Source organism: Aythya ferina, assembly GCF_964211825.1.
Source record: "Aythya ferina genome assembly, chromosome: 19".
NCBI classification, from domain to species: domain Eukaryota; kingdom Metazoa; phylum Chordata; class Aves; order Anseriformes; family Anatidae; genus Aythya; species Aythya ferina.
Window position 1 is genome coordinate 7,159,055 of NC_140309.1, and position 12,152 is coordinate 7,171,206.

The window sequence follows — 12,152 nt, forward strand, 5'->3', positions numbered from 1 at the left end:
CTGGTGTGGAGATGGAAGGAACATAAGGGGTACATAAATACCTGGTGGCTGCAAAACCAGCCAGTCCCAGGCCCTGCGCCCTCAGCCCCGAGGTCACCACATTACACAATGCCTTGTATGTTTTTATCTCATTAGCACCACTTGGGCACCAAACAATAGGCTTTGACCTATGTGGAAGCTTTGGGACTCATTCTGGTGAGTTCTGTGAGCATTGTGTGGCCATATACATGCACGCCGTCCTGTGGGGTGCGTGTCAGCATCCGCCAACGCCAGCAGAGCTGGGGCCATCCCTACTGGACATGGAGGCTCTATTATTGTTTGATCTTCTATATGTACAACTCAAAAGCAAATAACAAATCAGGAACGTTCATTGAAATGGCAGTTTGTGTTGTGTTAGCTGTAACATGAGTGGTGACCAGCAGGGAAATGACCACTTCTCGCTGCTGTGTGCTGAAAAAATGCTGTAAAATGTGTACGTGGCCTCAAGGTTGTTGTTGCATGTGTGAAAGATAGGATTTGCTCTCCTGAAAGAGATTCTTTTGGTACTGTTAGTAGTAAGTCTGTGATGCCACTTACACATCCACTTTATTTTTTTTAACCTCCTTGAGTAATTTATTTTACTGGTGGTACCTCTTCTAGTACCAAAAAAATGACCATCAGGAATAGAAGACCAGGGGTCTGAAGACCTGAGCTGTGGGTGGATGTCTCTTGCATCAAAATGGAACAACTTTGACCATGTTGCACTTGAGTTACTGCTGGAATTTAATCTTCCTAGTCTTATACTTCCTGTGTGATAGTCTTCTTAAAGGGAAGCTCTGCACCTAGAAAAACATCTCTTACAATGCCAAAAGTATCTGTTAGTAGAGAAAAGAATCCTCTAAAAATGTTTGGGTTTAAATATAAAATTTTAAAACATGAAGCATGAATGATGCCATACAGTGAGACGCTTTCTGATGTTATAAATGAAAGACCTTCTCAATAATACTTTGTTTTCGACTAAAATTTGGACCAATGGTGCCTCTGTGAAAGATTCTAAAAACTGTTTATACGTTTGGTTTAAACACGACATTTCTTATTGTCATAATTAAGCATACTTTTTACTTAAAGAATGAATTTCAATGTATATTTTATCTTTTTTTTTTTTCTGAGTGTAGATTGATAGCTGACTCATGAGAGGACTGCATAAAAATTCCTACTCAAATTTCTACTCAAGTTCAGCAAAATTTTTGAAACTGGTCTTGTTTGCTTACTTTGTAATTCTGATATTTCAGCACAGCAAAAATTGTTGAAATTTTAAGATCTAGACCGACTCATTTACTGTCCATTGTTAGAAGACAAAATAAGCATTTTCCTGATTGACAGTGGTTTAGAATTAAAAAGAAAGCAAGAAAGCAATTGTCTTAAATAATTTAACTTCAGATAGGTTTACTGGAGCTGCATTTTCATAGTAATGTATTTACTCTATATGATCCTCTCACATTAACTATGTAATTCCCTATATAATTCTTCTCTGGCATTATTATTTCTAACAAAGAATGTCTTTGATCCATAGGGATTTTTGTAGCAATAGTCTGAATGCAAAGATTCTGAAGAATTGCATTTACCTAACAACAAAAGCTATATGGTTTGTAAAACATGAATGAAAACTAATGCATGTATGAGCTCACTTGCTGAACTTTCACTCGAGTCAGCGAAATGGAAGTTGAAGTTCATCTCAGCGTATTTTAGAAGGTCGTTTTCATTTAAAAACAATGATAGAACCTGTGGAAGTTTGTGGATGCATTTAACTCATTTGAAAGGGATGAACGTGACAGTTCTGTTTCAACAGTTGATGGTGCTTAACAATACATTGTACCTTTTTTTTTTTTTATATGCTGTTGCACAGACCTGAGAAAAGCCTTTTTTTCCTTTTGTATGGAAACTTGCTGTTGTTGTGGCTAGTGACTGCTCAGCAGAACGTATTGTTTGGAGAATGTATGGTGTTCTGTGTCAGGCTTTTCTCCCTTTTTTTTTTAATTTAGAAATATAAAATTACAATATCCAGTAGTAGTAGAGGCATGATTAATTTAAAAATGCATTTGCTTAATTGGGACAGGATGAGTGAAGAAGCGTTCAGCAGGTGGACAATGGGAAGCTCTCAGCCTTGTCCTGCTAGTAAAGGAGTAGCAACACAAAGATTCAAATAATAAATAAAGAAAAAAAAAACGATAAGTTTTTGGATGTAGTCGTTTGTTTACTCAGTACAGTGTGTGTAATGGCACACCTGCATCTACACACACACATACAATATGTACATTGTACAAAAAAAGTAATTGTTTTCTTTTTCCTTGATTAATAAATAAGTAGCGTGCATAATGTTAATGACTTTTTCTGTCAGTCCTCATTCAAATAAAACTGGAGGCCTTTTTATATAAGGAAGAAGGAAGGAGATTTGGGTTTAGTTGGTAAAATTGGGTGAATGAATAAAATAGTGTGGCTAAGTAAAAGGATTATGTAATGGAAGTGTGTTAAGATTCATGGGTCAAATTGTGCAAAATATGATGTACACCTGTGTAGTAATTAAACCTGTGATATGGGAAAAGAAATATTTTCCAGAGGAGGCAACAGCTTGGTAATTGTAAAGTCCTCAAAATCAATTTATTGAAATTTTTTTTGAAGAAATCAACTCAAGGAAAATAACATCTGTTCTTTTAGAGTCTTAATAACTCTGCAGAGAAGTTTCAAGTTGTTTCATTTGGAACATAAGTAATTGCTTTTTTTGTTTGTTTGTTTTTAGAAAAGATGCAAATGCTGCATTGCTGAGTAACTTTGAGGTAAGTTTATCTGCCTCCTGATTTTAAACCAACACTTTAATGCTGGAGGCAGTCTCTAGAACACTTTTGAAGCTTAAAATTGCCAGTGACAATCAACAAGACCAGTGTGTGATGTTTGTCCCCCCATTTTATTTGTTATTAAGAATTTTTTTAAGAGGAAATCTGGAAATGTTTTCAGTAGTAGTGGATATTGTATCATTACTTGGTTGGTCCCAAATCAAATACAAACATGCTTTTCAAATAGGTATGAGGCTGGTCTTCGGTATATCGGTAACCTTAAGTTCTGCCTTGCCATCTTTACACTGAATCCTCCTGTGTATGGTGGTTTGTTGTTTAGGATTTGGTTATCCCCATCTTTAAACAGTTCTGTACCTGGGCTGAATTCACTGATGCTTTATACAGGAGTACAGAAAATAGCAAGTATTTCAGAGATTATTTATTGCCAAATCATCTCTGCTTCCTTCTTTTTTTTTGTTTGCTGGCATTTTGGAATCTAGGTATTACTGCCTGCTGTGGTTCAGTAGCAGCACTGGCCATGTTTTGTGAAATTTGTAGGTGTCCTAACAGGGTGGTGCTGTGTGGGGAGGATTGCAGAATCAATTCTTTATGCTCTTCAGACAAAACTTTCTTCAGCTTAGTCTTTATGTTGGTGAATGTACCATATATGTTGAAAAAGAACAAAAGAAAGAGGGAAAATGAAGTTACTGATGAGTGCTTATTTCCCTTTGACAGCACAGTTGTCATGCATGCAGCTTTTCAGTTGTTTGCAGGAAGGGATTTGCAGTGTCTGCAGCTATATTGGGCATGGCTTTTTACTGCTCTTCAAAATACTGATTCCCCTAAAACTATGGACCTCTTTCTGTTTGCTCCTCTTTTCTTTGACTGGCATAGCTAACATTCTCTTTATCAAGGTAATATGTTGCACAGAAAGTGGTGTTTGAAAGGAGTATTCGAGACTGACGTGTTTTATGTTCTATGCCTGAATTTCTTTTGTGAGATTGGAGTTGTCATTTTATGTCTCGTTGTCATTGGTCATATTGTTTTCAAATATTTATTAAATGCAACTATTTATTAAATAGTTTCAGTTTTGAAATCCTTTTGAATCCTTTAAGTCAAAGATTGGCTACTTGTGGTTGATAGACAAGGTGTTCCTTTTTTCATGTTTACTTTCATACAAAGTAAATGTAGGGTTCGTAGTAATGTTCATGCTTCTCACAGTCTAGAAATGTTTGTATTGTTACTTCTGTGGACTTGAGCTTATAAATGGAACTGGAACTTGAATTAAGCTAGTTAAAAATGAGGGATGAAACAGTAAGAAGTCATCTGTTACTTTGCTGTGGGTATGCTCTGGATATACGGTAAAGCCCGAAGCAAAACATCTGAAGGAATTATAACTTGATGTGATTTAATATGGGAATAAAGGGGGTAATTGTGACGCTTTCTCAATATTTTCCTGCATATCTGGCTATGGTAAATAAAGTAGTCGTGATGTTGCAGCAAATTTGACAAAGCATGGTTGCAGAAATCAAAATGTTTTCCTTGCATTCAGACTTAGCTTCTGCATCTTACTCCTACACTTTTAATATTCATTGCATCATAAATATGAAGACATTTTTATCACATCTTTTCCAGAGCATCTCTGGTTGTACTATATTTTTGTGATGAAATAGGGAGCTAATGTAATCTTTGCGGCTTAACATACCATAACACCATATTGGTCACTCTGCCATGTACTATTATGAATAATTCCACTGGAATGTATAAAAGGGCCACTAATCTCATCTATAGTTCAAACCTTTATTTAGTGGGTTCTTGGCAGTGTGACAGTTGTAGAGTTTATTTTTTTTTCTTGCGGATAATATAAAATTGTGTCTCTGTGAGACAGGGAACATGTACATTTAATATTGTAGGTACATCTGTCATAACAAATCTGGCAGGGCAACAAACTGGCAGGAGATTTTGCTTCAAGCATCACTTGTATTTAAATGGGAGTTCTGTGTCATTACAGCAGGGTATGACCCACCTCTGTTCAGGACATGATTTAAGATAAATAAATGGAATAGATTCATTCTGTCAACTGGGACAGAGTCCTTTGGGACTCTTGAATAACATCTAACAATTGCTGAAAATCCATTTAAAATATTCATTAAAAAAAAAAAAAAAGAAGTATTTACAAATTTACACCTCTCTCTATTCATCTTTCTGCTGCCAAAATATTTTTCATTTTAAATTGCTGGTGCAGTCAGCAAAGAAGCAACACTTCTATTGGGTTGACAGGATTCATCTATGTTTTCCTGTTGTAATATTTTTAGGTAAAATAATCTCAAATGATTTAAAGCATTTTTTTCCCCAGGTGTTCCAGTTACTTACTGATCTTAAGCAGCAGCGCAAAGAGAGTGGAAAAAACAAGCAGAGCTCTGGTCAGCAGAATCTGAACACAATCATGTATGAAGTGAGTAGCACTGTAAAGTTCCTTCGCTAATTAGCACAAGCTGGACTGATTCACATCATTTGGTCATTTTTCATCAAGGTTACCCTAACTTTTTTTTTGTCAGTTTTCGTTATCTGTAGTCAGTTTATTCATGTTGCAGGATAACTGCACTATAAATTCAGAGCCGTGCAGCTGGTTCTGTGTACAGATATTTCTGTCAGTAAAGTTTATAAACTCAGGTGTGGTAGGTATGACCATAGCTGGAATATTTCCAGGGTTAGTACCGGTTGCATTTTAGGTCTCCTGTGCACAAAGCAGAGTGTGGGATTCTACTGGATCCACTCTAACTCTGCGGTAACTTCCAGCTCTCCCTGAACTGTATTCCCTTTCAGTGGGAACAGTTAATGTAGCAGGGCTGTCCTGTGTCTGGCACAGGTAATTCTGGCCTGAAACTAGCCAGCAGTGCCAGGGAGGAGCTTGAGTGTCTGCACAGTGCTTCCAAACATCTGCATCACTGGGCTTTTCTATTCTCTGGAGGCTCTAGCCTCCCTTCTTCCCAGATAGCAGAGCATCGCCTGTAGTGCTGTAATAAGACTTGGATTCAAAGATCTGCAAGTTTTCTTTAGCTGGTATGTGAGCAGTGCTTGCCAGAGGCATGAGAACAAAATGACAAAAAGAATTAAAAGAAAGGTTTTTTTTTGTTTTGTTTTGTTTTGTTTTGTTTTTTAAGGTTCCACGTTACAATTGGACTTGATAATCTTAGAGTTCTTTCCCAACCTAAATGATTCTATGATTCTTTATTCTATCTTTTTAAGATGCAGGGCAGAACTTGCTATTACTTGATGACCTGATGATGCCACCTGATTTTGTTTTCAATGAGGCGCAGATCACGTATCTTCTTACTAAGAGAATTAAACTAATACATTCAAAAAAAAAAAAAACATTTTTTTTTTGGGTCAAAAAAGGAAGACATAGATGACTGTAATCACAAAATTACTTGTACAAATATCAACATCGGTTGGATGCCAGAATGGTCATAAATGTTTGATCTGCTACTAGGAAGAACTATTAAAATCCTATATAATCCAAACATTAACATTTTAAATATCTGAAAATAGCAACGTCAAAACAGATATTTAGTATGACCTCTTGTGTCCATGTCAGAGAACTGCATGAGTAGCACTGTGATTGGCAGCCAGTTGAAAGCAGTTTGCCTCGCTTGCATGAATAATCCCATTGAGCAGTGAAACTACTCATGTGAATAAGATTTGGCCTAGGCTTTGTTTTTGTTTTAGTTCTGGCTTTGTTTGAAAAGGTGCAGAGTTTTAATTCCTAAGCGTCAGATTCAACAAAAATAGTGGCTTACAAAAATTCTCATTTAAATCTTCATGGAGACTAGCAGTCTACTCTTTCAATCAGCTGAGGAAAAACCCTGTAAAAATTTTTTGAGTCACAATATACCTTAAAGCATTAATTGCTTTGTCATATTGCTATATGTTAAATACCTAGGGAAACCTCATTAAGAATACCAGTGTTTCATATTTTATCAACTTTGTTAAGTAGAATAAATTATCTTGTGCTGTTGAAGTTTGTTTTCATTTACCCAAACTTTTAAAATGATAACCAATTTGAGCGGAATACAAAATACACTGGAAATATATTTGCATACATTATCTGACATAGTGGTCTTGTAAATCACTTTTTTTCCCAGTATCTGTTGTTTTTTGCTCTGTAAATACTGATTTAACTTTTTTGGCTTCTCACTTTTTAAATATTTGCTTTCAACATTTTCTGAGAATAAGTACAAAGAAGAAAAGTCAAAGCATAACATATGGAATTATATCTTACTATTATTATAGGTAGTCTATGCATATGTTATCCTACCACAAGTCTTTTTGTATTTGTGATCCAGTTAGCTAGTTGCATTGTTAGCTGTAGAGATACTTTTAAGCTTTATGTATAGCTATGCAGTATCATCAGATAAAGATATTTTTTCCTTAATTCAAAACAGGCTTTGACAATACTCTTTCAAATCCTTCAGTTGCTGATGCGCACAGTGCAGATAATGCAAGGATTTCCTGGACCTTTCTTTTGTTTCTCATTATTTCCAACTCTTTATTTTGGGATCTAATGCAAGCAACATTTAGGAAGATTTCTAAGCTACTTCCTGTGAAAGATACTTGTTTGTGGGTGGGTGTTTTTTTTTTCTAGTAGAAACTTCCTGCCATTTTTTTATTTGGTCAGGTCAAATTACATAAAGTATTATCTGTCTGCTAGGTGTGTTGTTTTAAACAAAGAAAGCAGATCTGTTGCAACAGTTATCCACGGTTGATAAGTTTCACCTGTAAAAAAAATTGAACATTTCTAATATGACAGTATCTTGCAGACTTTTGTGACAACCCATAACCTGCTTCTATGAACTTTAAGAAAGCATTGCCAGATATGTGTATAAAGGATGAAAACAGCCATAGATTGAAAAGGCTTTGCTAGTGCTGTGCAGCTTAAATGATTTTTTTTATGGGTTGGCATTCTACCCCTGCCACTGGCTTCATTAAAACTTGGAAGAAGGTAACATGGTTTTAAAGATGAATAATATCCATATTTTCTCAAGTTTTACTGTAAAAACAAAAACCAGCCATATGCACCTGGTACATTTTTAAGCTTGCTATGAATCTGTAAATACTGGTTGGTTTTAAAAGGAAAAATAAATCTGAGTGATGCTGTTTAGTACAGCTGTAATTGTATCTTAATCACAGTCTTAGCATCACCTAAGGGTATTTCATTCAAATCAAGAAAGCAAATGCATTCTAGGAATTACTCCTTTCCTGTACTCTTCAACAGACAACTCTGGGCTTTGAACAGCCCAGGTAAATGACTGTCCAAAGCCACAGTGGGAACAGTCAAAGCTGTCATTCTAACTTGGTGTGTAATGAGCTAGTTGGGTCATGTCTTTGTGAAGCGAATTCACTGAGACTTTATGAATAAGTACTAATTTAATTTCCGTTACATAAAGTTGTAGTTCTTTATTGCCTGTTCCTTACTGCCTCAGCAAATGTCAGTCTAGTGTCACTGAAGAAAGAAGTGAGAGTGATCTGTGTTGACTATGGCAGCACTTCAAACTTCTTTGAAAAAGTGGGAAAAAAAGAAAAGAAAGCTCTAAAACCTGAAATGACAGGCTGATTTTTTTTTTGAGCAGTACTGAGAAGACTGTTAAAAATTAGCTTGTATCATAGTCACCATGGGAAGAAGGTAGTAACTGTGGAATAATTTATGTTTTTTTCCTATTCCTTAGACACTGAAGTACATATCAAAAACACCGTGTAGATACCAGAGTCCTGAAACCGTAAAAGAATTCCTCATAGCAATGAAAGGCCATAAGCTGACCAAGTAAGTAGAGACGTGCCTTTGAGCTGAAGTATAAACTAATGGTAATGTTAAAAGATCCTTACATACACATTGTGATAATCTGTCTAGTTTGGATTAAGGTATTCTAATTATTTTTTGTCATTTTTAAAGTATTCATCCAAACTTTCCCTTCACTGATCAATGACCGAATACATTCATATTTCCTTAAGCGTGCTTGTGTTTGTCCAAGCATAAAGTAAAAATCATAAGACGTTTTCTGAGAAAGAACCTGTAAGTTGTAAATTGGTTTTGAACACAATAACAGAAGGGGGGGAGGAGGCAAAACCAACAACACAAAAACTAAACAAAGCTTCAGCTTATTATCACTCTTCTCATTTTTTATGAACTCACTTAAATAAAAATGCATCCATTACGAACAGGCAAAAAGGTGGCAGTTTTACAGGGAGGTAATAAATGAAATCTTGATATAAGTCTATGGGAAGTATGTTCTTCTGAAGCCAAGTTTTATCTGAATCTTTGAACTCCAACTGCTTCAGATCCTCTCTCGGGATTATACTAATTAGTGTTTAGCAAACTAAGATGTTCCATTTTGGGCTGCTTGCCCACTAGGATTGCTGAGATACATGTTTCAGTTACCTAAATACTGTGTCAATTGAGTGTTTTCTGCCCTAGTAAAGCTGAACATACATTGCATTATTCTTATTGTGGGAAGTCCTGCACAGAAAACGCAAGATTTCCTTCACTTGGATTCAGAGGGTATTTTTCCTCTTTGGCAGGGGTGTGAATGCGTGTTCACAGTGCTTGAAACACCTAATCCTCTCAAACATCTCTTCAGAGTGTAAGTGAAGCCTGTTACAAATAATCAGGCCCAAACAAAACTTAATCAGAGAGCTACTTGCTTGAATAGTTTAATCAGTCGTCTGATTTTTAAAGCAGAAATCAAAGATCTAGTTGCTTTTAAATGACTCGCTCTTCACCATGAAGGAGTAGATTATGCTGTATAGACACTGACTGCATTTTTCTTCTCTGCTGGTACTTGTAAGGAGCTCATGCTCTGAGAAGGGGGCTTTAATGGTTTGGTTGTGTCACAAAAAGAAATGCAAGTTGAGAGCAGTGCTACAATGCAAGGGTTTATCCTGTCCAGAGTGTAGATGAATAGAAAGCAGATTCAGTCAGCTGTTTTGTTGACTTTTCAGTGCTCTCTCTCAACAAACCATTATACTCTCATTCAGTATATCAGCAGCTCTGATCACAGTATCGCTCTCCCTGCTGATATGGGGAGGTCAATACTTGGAAGCTGTGTCATGAGTATTGTAACTTTGCCTGTAAGTGCTTTCTTTTGTTGAACAAAAGTTGCCAGGTCAGTATGTCACTGTCCAGTCCTCTTGTAGCTCATTCCATGCAGCAGTATACTAATTTATGTACTAATTTATGAAATAACCTAATTATTTTCTGACACTGAAACGTTCAAGCATGGAGAAAATACTTGGTTTACTGTAAAGAGCTGATTGTATGGAAATGAGAGTAGCTTAAAATTGTCAACAAACTATATTTTAAGTACTTACCACATCCTTGATTTCCGGTACTGAAAAAGAGACCCATCATCTTGGAAGTGAAATAAGCTTGTCCTGTACGTTTAGGACAGCACCAGAAGAATGGTGCAAATGGAACAAAAAGCCAGGAGGAGTTAAAAAGGCAGAATAGGATTTTTCAGAAGTAGCTGAATGAGTTATGAATAAAAGCCTCATAAATGTTGGTTTTGTTCTAATATATATTTCTCTCTGATAGAATATTACCGGGAGCTCAGGGTTAACTCATACAGAAAGGTGAGGGAGCTCTGTTACCATGTCAGATACCTTGACTGCATCTGATCGCCTCACTTCCCCATCTGATTTATGATGCCTCTTGAGAGTGAGGTACTACATGGCATTGGGTCATAATACACAGAATTCCAGCTACTGAATCTCTCACGGTCTCCCTTATGGCCTGGCTGTTAGCTTGAATAGCACTGCTGCAAAGGTTGAAATAGTTACAAGCTTTAAATGAGCTTTTTGACTCTATTTTTCTTCTTTCCATGGATGTCAGGAAGTGCCCTTGGTTTTAGGTGTCATCCTCTTAGTCCTTTTTCTCTGAATCAGAGTCTGTAAGGTACGCAAAAGAAGTATTTTCCTTCTGCATAATGGCAGAAGGATGAGAGCAAAGAGCAAACCAATAGTTTGTTACAGATTTATGGCTTATCAGAACTCAGATTGTACCGTGGTTTCTTGAGCAACCTTTACAGTTTTACTTACAGTTAATATCTGTCATCTGGCAGAGAACTTGCCAGCACTATGTTTGTCACATACTTTACGAAATAAGAAACAGAATTTAGTGTGATCTTGGCACCTTTTGTTTCTTCTAATCTTTTCCATTCATACACTTCAAGCTATAAGTATCAAAGCCCATCTGGCAGCCACTTCTCACCAAAACACAGAAAGCATATGGTACACAATTACTCTATAATACACTCACTTTATGTAAAATGGCCTAAAATATTAATGCCTACAAGGAAATCTTGAGCTACTCTTTGGTTCGTAACCAAGACTGTTTCAGCACTGCTCTGCTGTTAAGTAAATGAAAAGCTAAAGGCTTTAATCAGTTCCATTCTCTGGAACGGAGGTAGTATTTGTATAAAAGGCTTCATTTGAGATTTCGTTCCAGTTAGCTGGTGGAGAGCTTTCTTACCCTTCGAGAGGAAAGAATCTGCAATATTTGCTCTTCAAGACCTTGCTTACATCATCTCCCTATAATGACTTTTCCTCCCACAAAAAGTAATGAACTCCAGAGTCTGTCTTTGCTTCTTCCTTTCTGGGTAAGGCGTTGAAAGAGATGTGCTCTCCCTTAATCTCTTAGGTGCTCTCATGCTGTCTTTTATGGTAACAGTTTCCTGAAGGCAGCTGATTTGATTCAAGCTATGTTAGTGCCCGTCTCTGGTAAGGGGACAGCAGCATTTTTTGTTTTCTCCTTGCGAGAGGAATGGACATCACTGGTCAGAAATAGCCTATCATCTTAGACTGTTACTTTTGCCATTCAAATTCCTTATGACTCTGCATCTAATCGAGGAAAAAACAATTAAGCAGTGTGGTTTTGCTGTTAATTAGGCTCAGCAACTCGTTTTCTAATATAAGGAATTGGAAAATTGTTGATCGATATGGGGCTTTTAATATAAGGAGTGTTTGCAGCTGTGTCTAAAATCATGTTGGAGGAAGGTGGTGAGCTGACTTGCCCTGCTCAGTGTGTTATTGCAGCTCTCCAGCACCAGGTTGTGCTAGTGTATTGGGTAATTTCTGCGTGGTGGAGAAAGAGCAGACACTGTCCAGAGAAGCAACAAGCTGTGGATTGGTGCACATTCACTGAAAGAACAGACCTTTTGTTTAAGTGAATTCTCATTTTTTTCCTGCCCTCCTCCTACAGACCTACAATGCATAATGCCTTCTGATCAGCCTACACGTGGTGTCCTTGGGGGTTCTGGACACAGTTACAGAGGTGATAGTGTTGATAGT

The 12,152-nt window shown here is 36.8% G+C and overlaps 1 protein-coding gene across 1 annotated transcript in view; it reads left to right on the forward strand.

Moving 5' to 3' along the window:
- Positions 1–12,152, forward strand: part of CRCP (CGRP receptor component) — a 30,620-nt gene that overhangs the window by 661 nt on the left and 17,807 nt on the right. Inside the window, exons 2-4 of the mRNA XM_084493128.1 lie at positions 2,777–2,813; positions 5,167–5,265; positions 8,537–8,631. Coding sequence (XP_084349254.1) covers positions 2,777–2,813; positions 5,167–5,265; positions 8,537–8,631 — 231 coding nt within the window. The remainder of the gene's footprint in view (positions 1–2,776; positions 2,814–5,166; positions 5,266–8,536; positions 8,632–12,152) is intronic.